The following is an 18,630-nucleotide window of genomic DNA, read 5'->3' on the forward strand; positions in this document are numbered from 1 at the left end:
GGAAATTATGGAATTGGGAAATAAATTAATTATTGTTAATGGCTGTTATCAATTGAAGATGAAATACAGAGGTATACAGGGTGTCTCATAATTAGTGGTCCCTGAAATGAGCTGATTCTAAAGTATAATTTACATGCATAGAGAGCAAATATATCATTAACATAATTAGTAATCGTTCGAACAACGCGTAAGGAGGCCAACACAAATCTCGCGATCGGTATTTCTGGAATAGAGAAATTAAAAAAAAAGATCAATACGTATTTTGTCTATGTACAGAGATTTCTTTCGTCTAACAAATAAATTAAGCAAATTCACTGGGCAGGAACGCGAAGGAAAATAATAGGCTAATTAAAATTCATCGAGGAGTTATTCAAAACGGTCGATAAAAACGTCCGATAACGTCTCGGAAATCAGAAAGGTGTTCGTGAACGAGAATTCCAGCGAACATAGGCTACATAATTATCGGGTTACGTAAAATTCAAATAAGTTTCGCGAGCGGTGCTCGTCTCGGTCAATTTCATTCCATTCCCGTCGACGGAATTAGAAATAAGGAAAGCGGCTAAGCTACAGAAGAAAATCGACCACGTTCCTTATTAATTTTCTCGCTGTAACGAATTACGAAAACGCGCCTGCCAGCTTGTACCACCGAGACGAATCGCGACGAAGATATGAGACGTGTCAAATGAAATCTTCTCTAAAGTTTCGCGGCTACTTTGATAACTGTTGCCATGTGTAATTGTCGTGGCACAATTATAGTCGAGTGGATTGAGGTTAGTTTTATTAAGGTTGCAAGGTGGCAAGTTATAATGTTTAAAACTTAAACGTTCTGGTAAAACATCTGCATAGAAAATTTTCTCTTTTATGACTTGGTTTATGATAATCGGGCAGAGATGCTTGGAAGTATTGAATTTTATAATTTGCATGTTTGTAGGTTTTACAGTTTGGGGCTGTAGCTTTCGAAATTTAGGAAATTTCAAATTTTGATATTTATAGATTTATAATTGTGTAGAGTGCTGGACTTCCTGAGTTTCAAACTCTAGAATTGTCAAATTTCCTATTCCATAATTTCCTAATTCCCAAATTTCCCAATTTCATAATTCCTCGATTCCATGATTCCCCAATTCCATAATTCTCCGATTCCATAACTCCCCGATTTCCAAATTTCCCAATTCCATAATTCCCCGATTCCATAGTTCCCCGATTCCATAATTCCCCAATTCCATAATTCCTCGATTCTATGATTCCCCAATTCCATAATTCTCCGATTCCATAACTCCCCAATTTCCAAATTTCCCAATTCCATAATTCCCCGATTCCATAATTCCCCAATTCCATAATTCCTCGATTCCATGATTCCCCAATTCCATAATTCTCCGATTCCATAACTCCCCAATTTCCAAATTTCCCAATTCCATAATTCCCCGATTCCATAATTCCCCAATTCCATAATTCTCCGATTCCATAACTCCCCGATTTCCTAATTTCCCAATTCCATAGTTCCCCGATTCCATAATCCTCCAATTCCAAAATTCTCCGATTCCATAACTCCCCGATTTCCAAATTTCCCAATTCCATAATTCCCCAATTCCTAAATTAATAATAATTAACGATAATTAATAATTAATTTCGTGCCTCAACAAGTAATTCCGTTCACGAAATGGATAATATAACACGGAGTGCAATGAAACTAAAGTGGCGATGTCGAAGTTGCAAAAGTGGATGATCCTCTTCGGGATTAAATACCCGGGAGAGTCTTTCGAAACTTTGTTAGCGCGAGAGAACTAATGGTTCGAAGTGTTCGCGGAGACAGGTCGAGAGAGGTGAAATTTTTCAATGGCGCAAAGTACAAGGGAAAGGCATTTCAGGTAACGCGACGAAACGTAAAAGGAGGAACAGTAACACGGAACTCGTCCCTTGTCTTTGGCGAACGAGCTACTCGTTAATCATAATTATGTTTTGTTCTTGGTCTTCTTGTTCGTTCAACGTCACGGTGTCTGGCTGCGGACCCTTAGCCGAAGTGTCATACGTAACTCTTTCTTTTTCGTACTCTTCAAGAGTATGTACTGATTTTTCTACCGATCAGGAAAATTAGTTTGGATTTTCTGATTTTTTTGAAAATATTAAACAGAGGTCACATAAATATTTGAATAATGATTATTGAATATAAAATACGCATGAACTTTCTTCATTCATTGTAGCAGTAAATAGTTATGTCTGATCTGTCGGACAAAACATAATGCAACAAGTCGCAGTCAAATGAAGCAAGTTCTCGAAAGTGAATTCTGATTTAAAACTTCAGTTGCAACGTGTTCATACACGGTTACTTGAAATTTCTACACAGATTTCAATTTTCCCGAACTAGAAATTGAACGATGGAAACAGAGGAATCCGTGAACAAGGAAAAGAATGTATACAGAAAGAAAATGAGAAGATGCGAGTCTATTTTTGTCACCGGTTCATCTTCGATCTGTTTCGTCAGCCTATGAAATTTTGATTCCAACGCGACCAAATGAAATGTCAGTTATAATTAAACTGAAGATTATTATAATTAGTTTTCCCGCTGGATCGTTGTTGAACAAACGAGATAAACGACTTGAAGAATGATTGACAACCGTGTCGCAGAATTCCTTGGAAGTGGTTCACGAACGCTGCTTGCGAAACCTGTCTCTCATAGTTGACAGTCCTTGATTGAACAAACATTAATGATTTAGCAAAATTGTACTTGTAATTAAGAGCTGTTACGAAATAATTCCGTTGTGAATCTCTGTATTCTTCTTTTATTAAATGCCACGTATGCTAATTGATCTGATTCTCGGTAAACAACTCGGATTCTGTGGAATGATTTTATTTTCCTGAATGTGGTGGTATGACGTAAGTGGGAAATTGTCCTTGGGAATTGAAATTACTGCAACATTGTAACAATACGAAGTAAAATACGCATAAACTTATGGAACGACTTGATACTTTCATTATCTTAACGACTGCATGAATGCCTCGTAAAGCGTATTTTATTTCCTCGCCTTTATCGACCGATGTATTTTCTGTACGTGATGTCCTCGTAAAACAACCGATATTCGAGTGTCAAGGTTGTTACAATTGCAACCATAAAAATTATCTGAGACAAACATGTAGAGTATTTCATTTATTTTTGGAATTAGTGAGTATTTGAGTACAGTGGAACAATGAAGGGGTCGCTGAAGAATTTATAGTAATTAATATGTGTGTACAGATTTAGACTTTGGGGACTTTGGGAATTGGGGGATTTTGGAAGTGGGGAGTTATGGAATTGGGGAATTAGGGAACCGGAGAATGAGGAAACCGAGAAATTATGGAATCGGTGAATTATGGAATCGAGGAATTATGGAATCGGGGAATCATGGAATCGGTGAATTATGGAATAGGGGAATTATGGAATCGGGGAATGAGGGAACCGGGGAATTATGGAATCGGGGAATGAGGAAACCGGGGAATTATGGAATCGGTGAATTATGGAATCGGGGAATGAGGGAACCGGGGAATTATGGAATCGGTGAATTATGGAATCGGGGAATGAAGAAACTGGGGAATTATGGAATCGAGGAATTAGGAAACCGGGGAATTATGGAATCGGTGAATTATGGAATCGGGGAATTATGGAATCGGTGAATTATGGAATCGGTAAATTATGGAATCGGTGAATTATGGAATCGGTGAATTATGGAATCGGGGAATGAGGGAACCGGGGAATTATGGAATCGGTGAATTATGGAATCGGGGAATGAGGGAACCGGGGAATTATGAAATCGGTGAATTAGGGAACCGGGGAATCACGGAAATGGAGAATTAGGGAATCGGGAAATTATGGAACTAGAAAATTATGGAATTGGTGAATTATGGAATCGGGAATTAGAAAATTGGGAATTGTGAAATCAAGGAATTATGGAATTAGGAAATTCAGAAATTAGGATATTACGGAATCGGGGAATTAGGAAACTGCAAATTATGGAATTGGGGAATTCTAATATGTACATAAAATGAAATAATTAACAAATTCCTAACTTATTTTAATATTACATCAAGGCTTAGCTCCGACGCCCCTGCCGAAGAAATCATAGATCAAGGCACACTCATATACAATAACATTAATCACACTGATTATTACGTGTAGCGATCTTTATCTTTTGTCATAATTGACTCATGTCAGAGCATTTATATTATGGTATTTTTTGTATACAATGTCGATATCTAGGGCTTAAAAGAGAGATCTAATGATTCACGTATACGTTTAGATATAACTTCCTTTATGACATCTGATCTTTAGATACAACTTCTTGATAAATTTCTTTATGACACGTCGCTAATTTGATGTAAGTTGATGTCCTAAACGATATATATATAACAACGCAGATTTCTGTTATATATATTCTAAAATGTGCAGCTTCTAAAACATGTACGATAATTACTATTAACTTATCATCGAGATCAGCATTCGGCTGCCAACGACGATCAATAAGTGTCTAAATCAAATTCATCTTATTAGTAGAGTGCAACAATGTACGCATAATTGACTCTGCAAACGATGGGTCGACAGTATTTGAAAGAGACACTGTTCTAACGCTTGGCAATGCACACGATACTCGAGCAGGATGATAGATTCTTCGAAGGAAGTACCACACCAAAACGTAAGCCAGACGAACGATTCCATGTCGCTGCCAAGAATCCAAATCTTCCGGAAATGAATATCTTTCCTATCGTGGATCCTAATTGATAGTCAATTAGCAGTTGGCGAAGCGAATTCTATCAACTCATTTCATTACTGTTCCTCGCAAAACTTTCCATCAAACTTAATTAAATCTTGCAACCGAGTTCCTTATTTACCATCGAAAGATACAAATCAAACTCACAGTTTTTCAACGATGTTAATATCATTCATAAATAATGGCTGAACGCTCGTTACGTACATCATTGAATTCATCTCGAAATCAAAGTACGATAAATACAATTAAACCAGTCGTTACACAACGAGAACTGCAGTCGAAGAATAAAAAAGAGAAACGGATATACCATTCATTAGTGGTATTAAAAGTGAACGTAATGGATCCATCGACCCATGCGATAAAGTGTTAAACATCTTCGAAATTTTCGCGATTTCTTCGATCGACTTTCGTGACTTTCACTCGACTGAAACTTTCGCGTAAATTAACTCGCATCCATTCTCGCATAACGATCTTCCAAGGACGCGACCTCTATCCATCATTTCAAGCGGTCCTGAGAAATACCCTAGTCTCTATTTACTCTCTAGTTTCACACTGCTTTACTGCTTTATACACTGTTGGTGGATAAACTGACATAGCAACATTAACCCTTTGCAGTATTTTCAAGATCCAATAGGACGCGACCTCTAGCCATCATTTTCAAGCGGTCCTGAGAAATACCCTAGTCTCTATTTACTCTCTAGTTTCACACTGCTTCACTGCTTTATACACTGTTGGTAGATAAAGTGACATAGCAACATTAACCCTTTGCAGTATTTTTAAGATCCAATAGGACGCGACCTCTGTCCATCATTTTCAAGCGGTCCTAAGAAATACCCTAATCTTTATTGACTTTCTAGTTTCACACTGCTTCACTGTTTTATACACTGTTGGTAGATAAAGTGACATAGCAACATTAACCCTTGGCAGCATTTTTAAGATCCAATAGGACGCGACCTCTATCGACCATTTTCAAGGGGTCCTGAGAAATACCCTAGTCCCTATTTAATCTCTAGTTTCAGACTGCTTCACTGCTTTATACACTGCTGGTAGATAAACTGACATGGCAACATTAATCCTTTGCAGTATTTTTAAGACATCATTCAATATCTCAAAGTCTTCATATCCTTAACTTCTGACACCTCTACGTCCCACTATTTTTATTCTCCCATATCCTCAGAACCCAATATTCTTAACCTCGAATATCCCTAAATACCCATGTCCTTATTTCCCGATATTCCTAAATTGTGCCACATCTAGGTCCTCCTATTTCCAGATCCCGATATCCTCATTCTTCAACAATCCTATACCCCCATTTCCAGTATTTCCATATCTTACACTTAAATTTAGGAATTTATGTAGGTCTAGAGTATTCCAGCCTTGATACCTAATTGTAGAGCACAAACCAGTGTGGAGGGTTCAGAAAAAACTGACCTACGATCCACATCGCGAAGCCATTCAGAGCGTTATCAATCATAGCGAATATATTTTTAGACACATTTGAGCCACGAATCACCATGACCTGTACGCTCAATTTTCTGTTGACCTATTTATATCACACCTGACAGATGAGAAATAGTAGTGTTATCAAAATTCTGGGAATCGATACTTTGCGATGACACCGATGAAAGATCAACAAAGAGCCGATAAGTCATAAAGAAAAATCTGGCTGGGTTGATGTTATGGATCGCTATGAGGCCTATGCATTGAATCATCGTTATCTCTATATTCTTTAAAATATGTGAAAGACTTTCAAACTTTGCTTCTGAAAAAATGAGGAGTAAAAGCTTATCCTCCTTTATACACACTTATGACGAACATTTTAATTATTTTTACTGCTATTAAAGAACAAAAATACTATACACAATTAGAAACATAAACAATAAAAATTACGCACATTGGTTTGATATTATCTTATCTTCAGAAACTTCGGATAAAAGAATTAAAAACTGAAATGTGTTGCAAGAAGAGGAAGTCGATACAAGGAATCCCGTTTTTAATTTCGATTTATCACTAAGTTAAAGGAGAATAAAACCCATTTATCTTCCTTATCGATAATAGATGGAATGTTAAGAATGAGTAAGTGAAAGTTTGTTACAAAATTGATGGAAATGTGCGATCAACACATTTTAAGAGTGGAGAATAGTTTACGGACGTAACTCGAGGATTAGAAACGAAATCTGCTCATGGGGCAAAGAATCAACGAAGAAAAACCCTAGCTCGTTACCAGCGAGTAATCACACGATTACAGCTGGAATTAATTTCATGAGAACGCGAAGCGAGCTGCACGCACTCGTATCTAATCTTCTCTGATGTTAATCTAAAAAGATAAGATGCCTGGATATTGCGTGGTTAATACTCGCGATAAATAATGTATTAAAACAGCAAAAATGCCTGTAGGAAAAACGTGAAAAGCTATTATATCAGGAAGAAAACATTTCTACTAATTACCATATTGAACTACGGTGCGTATCCTGGCTTTAAATTCCTGAACGTGAGCGGATTAAAATACCGTTCCAAATAAACCGCGGTAATAAAACATTGTTCATTTTATTTTTTAAAAATATTCGTTAAGTAAACAAACACTTACTCAATCGCTAAAAAGTTGTTCCACGTCTTAAACGATTTAATAAAAAAATTACAATGTGCTACATATGCAATATAAACAGAGATAATAGATCTTTACATTGTCCAAGTGTTTTACTAAGTGTGTACTATTTAAAATAAATAAAATAAATAAAATACTTCCAGTCATAATCCAAATATTGCCAGCACATATCTGAATACTAGCCTCTATTTGAACGTCTACATTTCGAGCCTTAATCTTCATCGTCAGACAAAGAAAACAATTTTTATCGATAGACAAGAAGTAAAGAAAAAAAGGGGGGGTCCTACCTTAAAGACTTCCGAAAAGAATCCAGCACCAATCTTCTCCATATAAAAGTCATCCAATCGATTCAACGACGCAACGGCATGCCTCAACGCCTGGCAGGAAGCACCTGTCCTCCTTTTGGTACCGGTATCCTGATACGTATCACTGGGACACGGGTTCAGGTTGCAAATATTGCTTTCCATTTCGGTGGGTCTCCACGGATCACGGCACTTTTCTCGTTCCCTGTAGCTCTTCGGCGAAGACAACTGTAACTCGGTCGGTAGATGTTGCGGCAGACAGGAAACGCAATTCTGCTGCAACGCGTCGCCACTGTTCTTCATCCAGTCCTTAGCCGGCGTGGACGTGGTAAAATCTCTGCAGCTACCACCGGTGGCCGAGTCCACCGTGTCCTTATCGCCGTAAGACTTCACGGACGACTTGGAACAAGACTCGTTCGCAGTCGATTGAATCACGGAGATCACAGAGAAGTCCATCGAGGAGTCGGGTTCGTCGCTCGACTCCGAAACGGCTCTGTTCTTGCCGTTCGAAGCGGAAAACACCGCGTCGGAAGACCTGCTGGAAGATTTTCCCGCCAAACAAGCAGCCTGCCGAGGAGTCTCCCTGGCAATGCACTTCCCACCTGTTACGTGTTGCTCCTTGCCCGTCAACGAGTCTCTCTGGCCAGAGAGCTTCTTGGTGATCTTCGAGGACTCCCTGGAGCCAGGGTCAACGTTCAGGCTGCTCAGACTGGCGGAACAAAGCACTCTTTGCGATTTGCTGGCACCGGAACAGCCCGGGGATTTCGCGAAGCTGGGGCAATTGGGGTTAGATGAGCACTTGTGAACGACCGAGTTCGACTTCGTTGTCGGACCCGCGTGGTTTCGTCCATGGGTAGCCTCCTTCGAGTACTTCGAACAAGAGTTCTTAGCACCGATGCTCGATTCCGCTCTGCAACATCTGCCGTTGATCTCGACGGTCGACGACTGGGTCAGATTCGTCTGAACGGTTTGCGAACCGCAACAGGACTCCGCGATACCGGAGTCCTTGGAGACTCTGCGAGGCTTAGACTTGTCTTCGACGGAGCTCTCTACGATGCTCTCTTTAGACCTCCAGGACTTCTTGTCGTCGACGCAGTCGGTCGCGGAACACGTTTCCTTGCATCTCTTCGCCTTGGACTTGTCTTCGACCGCGGGAGACGCGTCCGTGCTGCTCTCCTTCAGTCTCCAGGACGACCTTGATTTATCTTCCGCAAAAGTGGAAAGTTCGTTCAGAGGACACGGGGCATCCTTTGTCCTCTTGCTCTTCGACTTGTCCTCGATGATGCAGGGCGCCTCGAAGACCACGTTCTCCTTCGACCTCCACATCTTCTGCTTCTCCTCCAAGCCCGTGGAGGGTGCCTCGGAGACCACGTGGACGCAGGTGTCCTTCGATCTCCAAGCTTTCGATTTCTCCTCCGTCAGCATGGCCGACGTTTCGTCCACCGAGAAACACGGCAAACACGTGGTGGCGCCAGTTGATCTGACGCAGGACTTGCTGGACGAGTCGCAGCTACAAGGTGGCCCTGGCGTGTTCGACGGCGGCACCTTGCCGAACATTTTCGCCGTTATTGCGAACGGGAGATTGAGCGGGTTGAACCGGGACGGAGGGTCGTCGCCTCCTCGTCCTGCATTACACGCGAATTGATCAGTCTTATCGCTGGACGTAACGTGACGCGACGTAACGTGACTCGACCGTTTCTCGTTCAAACGAACGAGATCGTCGATGCTCGATCCGGAAGACTCGCGAGGCGACGAGCTACGACCTCGACACGGTAGCTCGGCATCTCAAGGTCGCGTTTCCAAGAGACTTATGGTTGGCAGTGGTATCACGGTTTCGAGATCACGACGGATTAGGACATGGTCCTAGCAGGGGACGCAGTGCGGCAAACGGCTGGCGTCGATCAACCTCGGAAGCACACGGAACATCCGCAACGACGAAACTTGGCACATCTCTCTCCGCCTCTCTTCTCTCGATCCTCCCTCGAACACCCTGGTGATTTTGCCTTTCCTGGAACAAATCTGTGCACATGGAGTTCGTTAGTAATCAACGCTCATTTTTTACAGGGAGATCTATTTCTAGACTTCGAACCGGTTTCGATCTAAACTCGCCATAAGATGAACTTTGGTACGGTACTGCAAGTGCGATTATGATTGGTCGACGCGAACTGTGTATTTCTTGCATTACACGCATTTTTAATATTATCGATCGATTAGATACAGCTGCCACATGCATCAATCGGGTTGAAAAACAAGGAAGGTAAACTTCGATATCTTACTGCTGATCTTGTGGCTAGCATAAAAGTTCTTTCTTATCAATTATTTAGCTGTTATTTTGTAACTAAGAAATTCTTGCGAAAGTGTGATTTTTTTTATAGTTACAATGTTATAGAAATTTTATAAAACTTTTCTGTTGGTATGCAAGAGTTTGTATCGCTTGTAAAGCTATTTTTGTTTTTAACACGTTTAGACTTGACTGTGTAACATTACACAAGGGAGACTTACACCTGTTGCTCTGGAAGCGAACGTTAAAATTTTACCGCGGACAGGATATTTCTAATAAAACAGCTTGCACACATTTAACTAAAGTGGTATTCGATAGAATACTCTAAATTATTTTCTCTGGACATTAACAATTTTGTACTGCATAAAATTAGCGGCGATAATTTAATACTTTGTCGACTGCAAAGTTCCTAAAAAACTTTGATCGTTGATTAAAATAATGAGACCGATACGTGCTACAATCAACAGAATCTGGATAACATAAACTAGTGCTTTCAGTGTCTGTCAACTTATAAAGCGATAGTAATCTATTTTATCTGCAAGATGTACGGGAAGTGATAATCAAATTATCGCAAGAACTTTGTTATCTGTAGACTATTATCCCAAAGCTATGTTTGATTTTTAAAGTTCGCTGCTCCGCCCTCAAGCCCCTGGCGCAGGAAAATATCGAAGTTCCGCCGTATGATGCATGAACCTTAAATCAATTTTTAAAGAATTTATCACCGGAACAAACTGACGACGCTACGATTATACCTAGAAAATTGTATAATCGTCACAGAAGTTATCTCTGTTCTGCAAATTTATCTGATCAAATCTTATCAAATATTGGTATTACACGTGAAAAGAGTCGGCATATGTCACAAAGAGAATTATAATTGAAAACTTCGACAGATAATAACGTGACAGCCAACGTGTTAAAGCAATCAACCCATTAGTAAAACAATCTCTGGATACTTTCCAAAAACACATTTCAACGGATGAACGATTTCATTTGGCATCACGGCTTCTTTAACAGAGAAAGGTTACAATACCGCTCTGTGATTTACAGATGTCTCGAACAAACAACCGTAAATCAAATTTCTTTCACGGAACCTCGAATTAACTGTATCAATGACTTTTTCAACATAAATAACATGGAAGAAATTTTTTTTACTCCTTTTAAATATTTTTTTATTACCACTTTTTCTTATTATACCCATGCAAACGAATCGTAGCTTTCTTTAATACGGAGAACATTGCATTAATACGATCTGGAATCTTTGAATACGATTTACGCGTAGAAATCTGTAAGAAAGTTCTGACCTGAATGACGCGCCGTGTGCGTCCTGTACCGCCTACCTAGCAATCACATGACACACCATGTGCGTCTTAATTGTTCGTACAGAAATTAATACCCCTTGTACATTTTATACTTTCACGACAATATATGACGCACCATGTGCGTCCTATTCTGTCTATCTGATGCATCACATGACACACCATGTGCGTCTTAATTGTACTTAAAGAAATGAATGCATCATGTACGAGTTGTGATTCGATGAAAATTTATGACGGACCATATGCGTCATATCTCATCTACCTGATGCACTCACATGACACACCATGTGCGTCTTAATTGTTCTAATAAAAATGGACGCATCATGTGTGTTTTGTGATTTGATAAAAATCTATGACGCACCATATGCGTCATATCCTATTTACCTAACGCAATCACATGACACACCATGTGCGTCTTAACTGTTCTAATAGAAAGGAATATATCAAATGTGTTTTATGCTTTGAAACATATGACGCACCGTATGCGTCCTACCTGATTTACCTGATGTAATCAAATGACACACCGTATGCGTCTTAACTATTCTAGAACAAAACTGATGACGCAACATGTGTGTCTTACTACACTCAACCCACGACGCACCACCTGCGTCCGCGCTTGTCACACTACTGTAAACAATTGACACCCCATATGTATCTTAAATTTCTAAGAAAAATTTTGAATCTAAAAATGTTTAAATCCCTGAATTTTTAAATCTAAAAATCTTCGAATTTTTAAACTTTCACCTTCCAAAATTTATTAAGTTCAAAATTCCTAAATTATAAAATTTCTAATTTTGAATGTTTGTAAGAAATTGACCAACGAAAATGCAACGAGTGTCGGAGGTACAATAGCAAAAGTCCGAAGCAGGTGTCATGCCGCAAACGTTAATAATAACAGAAATATTTGGAATTTTGGCGGCACGCGTGCAGCGTGTATCGGGCATTGCTCGTATGCCAAGTTGTCGGGCCCGGGAATGCGGACGGATTTGTTAAATAACGCGGATACATGTGTGCACGTTGGCTGAACGTAGCAGAGCGGTGATACATTACAAGTTTTGATTTGATTTACAAAGCAGCGCTACTTCTTCCACTGGTCGCGGCAGATGACCGTTTTCACACGCGAGAAATGCAATTTACGATAAACTGCATACCCGCAATTACGAGACCCACTGTGTCTAATTGGCGACGCGATGCGCCAGCCTGGCGTGCTTTTTTACAGGGTGAAATTATAACGTGATGCTTTTTTTTATCGAACCTCGAGATTGAATATCACGTGGCCTAGTTTTGTAAGAGTGGCCTGAATATCACAAACGTCTGTTTACAACGTCGATAAAGTGCCACTGTAGCAAAAAGTCGACTACCAAGAAGTCAGCTGTAGGGTTGTTCATTTTCATCAAACTATTTCTGATGAATCTAGAACAGAAATAACCGGACCATATGCGAGCAGCTATTTCGGTACACATTATTTGAAAAAATCGTCAACCTTTATTTTTCTGACATTCACACGTTTTATTTATAATTTTCAGACATCACAAAATTCAATGTTAAATATTTTTGAAATGAGTGTATACTGGTAAAAACTCGCATTTGAGTTATTTTATTTTCGATCTAAATTCACCGGAAAAGTTTGATAAAAATCAGAGACGCCACAGTCGTGGCTTTTCCTGGTTCTCCAGTAATACTGTTGTCTCAAAACAATAGTTCGTTGAACCTTTGTCGGAGCTTGAAACGCGAAGTAAGATACCCATGATTGGATTACATAAAACAACGCTATAGCCTTGACACTAGACTACAAGCGAAACAATCGTGAAGTTGCTACTAGAAGGTAAAGTGCTTGTTTGTCGTGGCATAGTTCAATGGTCCTCTCATTAGAGCAAAGATTCCCAAAGTGTGGGAGTCAACCCACTGGTAGACCGCGAACTGATTTTTAGATGAGTCACGTGAGACATTTGAAAAACAACGCTTTTCATTTAACCCCTTCCTTCGAAAGTATACGTTCAAAGGAACTTTAAACCATTAAAATATTGGAATTTATGAACCGTATAATAATACATTACGAGCTAATGGATCTCGGCCCATAAAATTTGGAGGATCCCCGCAATTAGGCTTAAGAAGTAGCCGAAACCCTCGATAGAAAGTTCGATGCACCTTATCTCTTTAAAAAAATCGAAACAAGTACCTGCGCAAATGAAAACGACGTATCCAATATTTGCCCGTGTTCGGTTATTATCTCCCCAATCCCGCTAGCAAAGTTCTTGCAGAACATAAAAGAACACAGGCGATCAACCGGGAAAAAGCGTGGCACTACTGTCAATGACAACAGTCGAGGGATATTCGATCGCGAAAGTGGCGTGAAACTCTCTGGGACTCGTTGGCAGCGTGACGTTAGGATGATTTTAGAAGACCTTGAACCACGTGAGTGAGAATTCGGGCTCGCGAAGAACAACACACGTCAAATACCGTCGTCAGGCTCGTTCGAGACGGGAGGCATGACCGTGTGTCCCGTCCACTACACACGCTGTCACTTTTGTTTACTGTCTGCGGACGAAGCTATCCCCGACTCTCCAACAACAATCTCCAAAATTCGATCGCATTCTGCGATCGCGATTGCATTTTCTTTTATTAACGAACACGATTCTTCGATCTGTCGCACTCTGTACGGTCGATGAGTCGAGTAAACAGTGAGGACACAGTGCACATCCGATTTGAATTTTCTCGACGGAACGTCCGTTGCGGACTCACCGCTGATTCACCACCGTACACAATGCACGAGCGAACACCACACCTTTCTCGTCACGTGGATTCTCGTGCACCAAAGTTTTGTTAACGATAACTTTGTGCAGTTCGTTTCGCGAGAATGCTGAATGAGACCGATTCACCGACAACGCCAGACGGCGGCCATTACAGAAATGAACTGCTCCACCGCACGCCGTCTGTCGGCGGCACCCGAGGCTCTCCGAACTTACCCCCACCACCGCGCTTCTTTGCTAATGAATCGAATGCGATGGCACGTCTCTCGAATGCGCCTCTTTCAACCCTATGTTATTAAAGCGTCGGAATAATTGAAAAATTATCATAAAAAACAGTAGCTTTTTTGGAATTGTATTCACACAGGGCTGATTTTAGCATAAGGCGAATCTAAACAATTGAAAATCATTTGATTTTCTTATTTGAAAAGATTGAACAGTTAGTTCGCTGGATAACGTGCTTACGTTGCTTTGAAAAAGTTGCAACTGAGTATCAAAACCCGCATGTGTCTATACATATGTACATACATATATATGTGTATACATAGAGGCGCCGAAACTTCATTCTCTTAGAAGTGCCAAATACCCTCAATTTGGCACTGCATTGATGTCATGATTTTATCAGAATTTTATTTCGGAACTTTGAGACTTTAAAATGTCTAAACTTTTGAACTTTGATAGATTAAGTTCAGATGATCATTATAACCTATAAGTTCATATACACGTCTGATACAAATAAAAATTTTAAATGCAGAGATAAATATTTTATAAGATATGCTTTGAATGATAACTGAGAATGACAAATTGAAATTGATTAAAAATATTTATTCTCGAATCGTAATTTTTACGATACTTTAAGATTCTTCGATTAAACGCTAAATATTACTACCTTCCGCGAACATTTCAATTTGAATGGAACACGCAACACGTGGATTGAATAACATGCAGTGCCGTCATCGATCAGTGCCCTGTGCTTAAAAGGCCCTTGCACTCAAGTATTTTCTTATAAATACATAATGTAAATAATTTTGGAACACGTCTTAAAGGTAGATTCATTGATGCACTTTCAATATTGAATTGTCTATTAATGTGTTCAAAAGGAAGGCACTAAATTAATAAATCTTTTTTTTCTTCGTTGAATGAATGATCGGTTTCACTCGAAAAACTATTTATACATTTCCTTAAGAAGCCTGGCAGCTTAAACCATGAATGGTACTACCTTTAGTTCACCAAACAAGAACAATGTTATTGCCATGAAAGTAACACCGTGAGAATAAGAATGGTGAAATTGTATCACTTGTTCAATGAAAATGTACGAAACAGCGATTTCACGGGACAAAATAATTTATGAGAATTTCCAATCCGACCTTACTGCCACGATCTCGTCTCTACGCCGCTAAACAACCGCTTTTTGCTACGCGGAATGAAAGTGTGAGAATTCTCATATGCATACAAGCATAGATACCTTTCACTATCTTTCAACAAATTTCAGTTTCTCAGAAAGGTACCTAAGTTTCTACATACCGTTGTAGAAATGCCAACATTTCTGTAGTTCCAATTCTTTTATCACATCATTACGTCTACAATTATATTAAATTACTTTTTACTTAGTTATAATTATTATATTCAGATTTAGAACTCTGTTTCCTTTATTTCGTTCCTAATTTTTCAAACAGTAGCATTAGTTTTAGAGTGGATTAGGGACCTCAAGCGGCAAAACTGAGAAATTCTAAGTTAAATTGGCAGTTACATTTCCAATTGCCATTTCAAAGTTTCCGAAATATTCTCTGGTCAACTTCCAAAATTAATTTATATACTATACCGTATAATTTTTTAAATAATTTGAAAAAGAACACATAAGAAAATATTTCTTCTTTGCCACAAACTGTTCGAACACAATCTCTGTTATCCTTATCCTTCTTGTACGATGAGCTTCTCAGCTTCGCCACTAGAGATCTCTTATTCAGGTTACTAGCTCCAGGACATAATTTGTTCCTATATTTCGGTACATTTTTTTCTTATATTCACCAGACTGATTCTAACCTATCTTTTGCTCACGGCACAGTTGTGTACACGTGATATTTCTTCAAACGTTTCTTGCTACTGCAATAGCATAATCATTTTTAGTGTAGTTAAGTGTCTAAGTTAGTGAATAAAATCAAAGAAAAATGGCAAAGTTCTGTTTAAGTAAGTTTATAAATTATATCATTTTAATTTAATTTATATAATGTAAAAAAAAGGTTACATTTTGAATTGTTATTAATTGTTATGTTTATTGTAGAAAAGCAGAGCAAGCGTATGCCCGCTCGAAAAAGATATAAAATCGAAAAAAAAGTTCGCGAACACAATCGAAAATTAAGAAAAGCAGCTAAAAAACATCCAAAAAGTAAATACTGCAGTTATATATTTATATAAGGCACTTGTATAGTATTTATACTAAAAGAAAATTAACTGTTTCTTTCAATTTTATAGATAAACCAAAAGTCATTGAAGTTCCAAATCAATGCCCTTTCAAAGAGGATATACTGAAAGAGGTAGAGGATATGAGGAAACAGCGTGAGGAAGAAAAGCGAAAATTACGTGAAGCTGCTCGTGAAAAGAAGAAAGAGGAGCTTGCTAAAGGAGGTCTGGAAGGATTGGTGTCATCAGCACAGCGTAAACAAGCTGAACACACAGAAATGGAAACAGATAATGTACATGAAAAAATAAAAGAGGCTGTGGCACAAAAAGAAAATTCATTAAAAGCTTACTACAAAGAATTCAAAAAAGTATTAGACACTGCAGACATTATTCTTGAAGTTGTTGATGCCAGAGATCCTTTAGGAACCAGATGTAAAGAGGTATTATCAAATATGCCATAATTATTAATACCAATACAAAATAATTTATTTCAATTATAGGTTGAAGAAGCAGTACAGTCTGCAAAGGGAAACAAGAGATTAGTAATTGTTTTAAATAAGGCAGATTTAGTACCCAGAGAAAATTTAGATCAGTGGTTAAAATATTTGCGTGCTAGTTTTCCAACTGTTCCATTTAAGGCTTCAACTCAAGATCAAGCAAAAAGGTTAGGTAGAAGGAAATTAGCAAAAAAGTCAGAAGATATGATACAAAGTGGTACCTGTTTTGGTGCTGAATTACTTATGGAGTTACTTGGAAACTACTGCAGAAATGCTGGAAATGTTAAAACTAGTATTAGAGTGGGAGTTGTTGGACTTCCAAATGTTGGAAAATCTAGTATAATTAATTCTATGAAACGTCGTAAAGCCTGTAGTGTAGGAAGTACACCAGGTATTTTATATTGCACTATTTTCTCACTTATATGTATATGTATATTTTCCCTATTTTATATCACGTGATTTCTGATATTCAGGAGTAACAAAGGCTATGCAAGCAGTACAGCTGGATTCCAAAATACATTTACTAGATTCACCAGGAATAGTCTTTGCTAAAGACTATGGTGAAAACGGCGATGAAGCGTCAGTGGCTCTGAAAAATGCAGTAAAGATACAATCTTTGAGAGATCCATACACACCAGCATCTACTATTTTAAAAAGAATTTCAAAGCCACAATTAATGGAACTTTATAATATACCAGAATTTTCAACGCCTGACGAATTCTTTGCTTTGAAAGCTGCTAGAATGGGAAAGTATAGGAGAGGAGGTATACCTGATAAGTTAGCGGCAGCTCGTAGTGTTTTGGAAGATTGGAATTCTGGAAAAATCAGGTATTTAGAATATCATATTTTATTGTTTATCAGATAATTATAAATCCGTGTTATTCCTTTAGGTACTACACTGTTCCTCCTGAACAATCGGTTTGTCATGTATCTGCAGAAATTGTCAGCCAGATGAGTAAAGAATTTGATATTGACAGTGTCATTACACAGGAAAAAATGATACTTGATAATTTGGAACAAGAATCTAAAGACAAACCACTTGTCGATCCGTTGTTAATCGAAAGCTCCGGGCCAGTTACCTCTGTAATGGAAATTGACGCGCAGAAAGAAACAGTAAGTTAGATTCTTAGATCACGGATCCTAAACTTATGTATACCTAGCTTTTTTAATTTAGTAATCATGTGTTATTTCACTTGTACAGCAAATCAAGATACAGAACAAGATAAAGAAGAAAACAGAAAATATGAAAAAGAACAGAAATGAAACAAGGAAGAAGAAAGTAGACCCAATTTTTGAGATCGAAGGCAATCAAAAATTAAATAAACTTAATAAATTGCAATTTAAAAAAGAGAAGAAGAACAGAGCAAGAAGAGGTAAGCATTCACAACATTACCTTTTGAAGTATATTGTAAAAAAAAATTATTTAAATTTTATAGAAAAACTAGCAGTAAGTTTGGCTGGCAAATTTGAAGGATTCAACATCAGTGCTCCTGATGACTACGACTTCAGTACCGATTTTGTGGAAAAATAAATATACTGTAAAATTGTTTATTTTCTAGAAATAAATTTATACAATAGGTGAATTTTTATTTGTACAAATGTTTGTTCAATGTAAATAATACGTAATATTATGTATTAATAAACATCCATTTTGTAATAACGACTTTGTTTTCTAATATTTTAACACAGAATTTAAGAATAGAAGTTGTTGTTTTTAGAAAAAATAGGTTAGTTCATCTAAAATAG

General features: G+C 38.3%; 2 protein-coding genes across 4 annotated transcripts in view; one reads left to right on the forward strand and one right to left on the reverse strand.

The window, feature by feature from the left end:
* The window catches only part of cdi (serine/threonine kinase), a 45,445-nt gene extending 29,530 nt beyond the window's left edge, over positions 1–15,915 (reverse strand). Inside the window, exons 1-2 of one of the 3 annotated variants that reach the window (XM_076534366.1) lie at positions 15,810–15,915; positions 7,629–9,662 (exon numbers count right to left, since the gene is read on the reverse strand). In XM_076534366.1, coding sequence (XP_076390481.1) covers positions 7,629–9,200 — 1,572 coding nt within the window. In that variant the 5' untranslated portion in view covers positions 9,201–9,662; positions 15,810–15,915. Of the gene's footprint in view, positions 1–7,628; positions 9,663–13,419; positions 14,166–15,809 lie in introns of those variants that run through there. The other 2 variants (XM_012298919.2, XM_012298918.2) reach the window with 2 other exon arrangements.
* A 100-nt stretch (positions 15,916–16,015) lies between these two features.
* On the forward strand, positions 16,016–18,544 carry Ns1 (Nucleostemin 1). Its single transcript, XM_003700399.3, has 8 exons — positions 16,016–16,174; positions 16,269–16,373; positions 16,460–16,827; positions 16,888–17,275; positions 17,358–17,712; positions 17,775–17,997; positions 18,086–18,257; positions 18,321–18,544. Exons 1-8 carry the CDS (start codon positions 16,156–16,158, stop codon positions 18,413–18,415), a joined length of 1,725 nt encoding a protein of 574 aa, XP_003700447.1. The 5' UTR covers positions 16,016–16,155; the 3' UTR covers positions 18,416–18,544.
* Positions 18,545–18,630: the final 86 nt, after the last annotated feature.

The sequence above is a fragment of the Megachile rotundata genome, chromosome 1, assembly GCF_050947335.1.
Source record: "Megachile rotundata isolate GNS110a chromosome 1, iyMegRotu1, whole genome shotgun sequence".
NCBI classification, from domain to species: domain Eukaryota; kingdom Metazoa; phylum Arthropoda; class Insecta; order Hymenoptera; family Megachilidae; genus Megachile; species Megachile rotundata.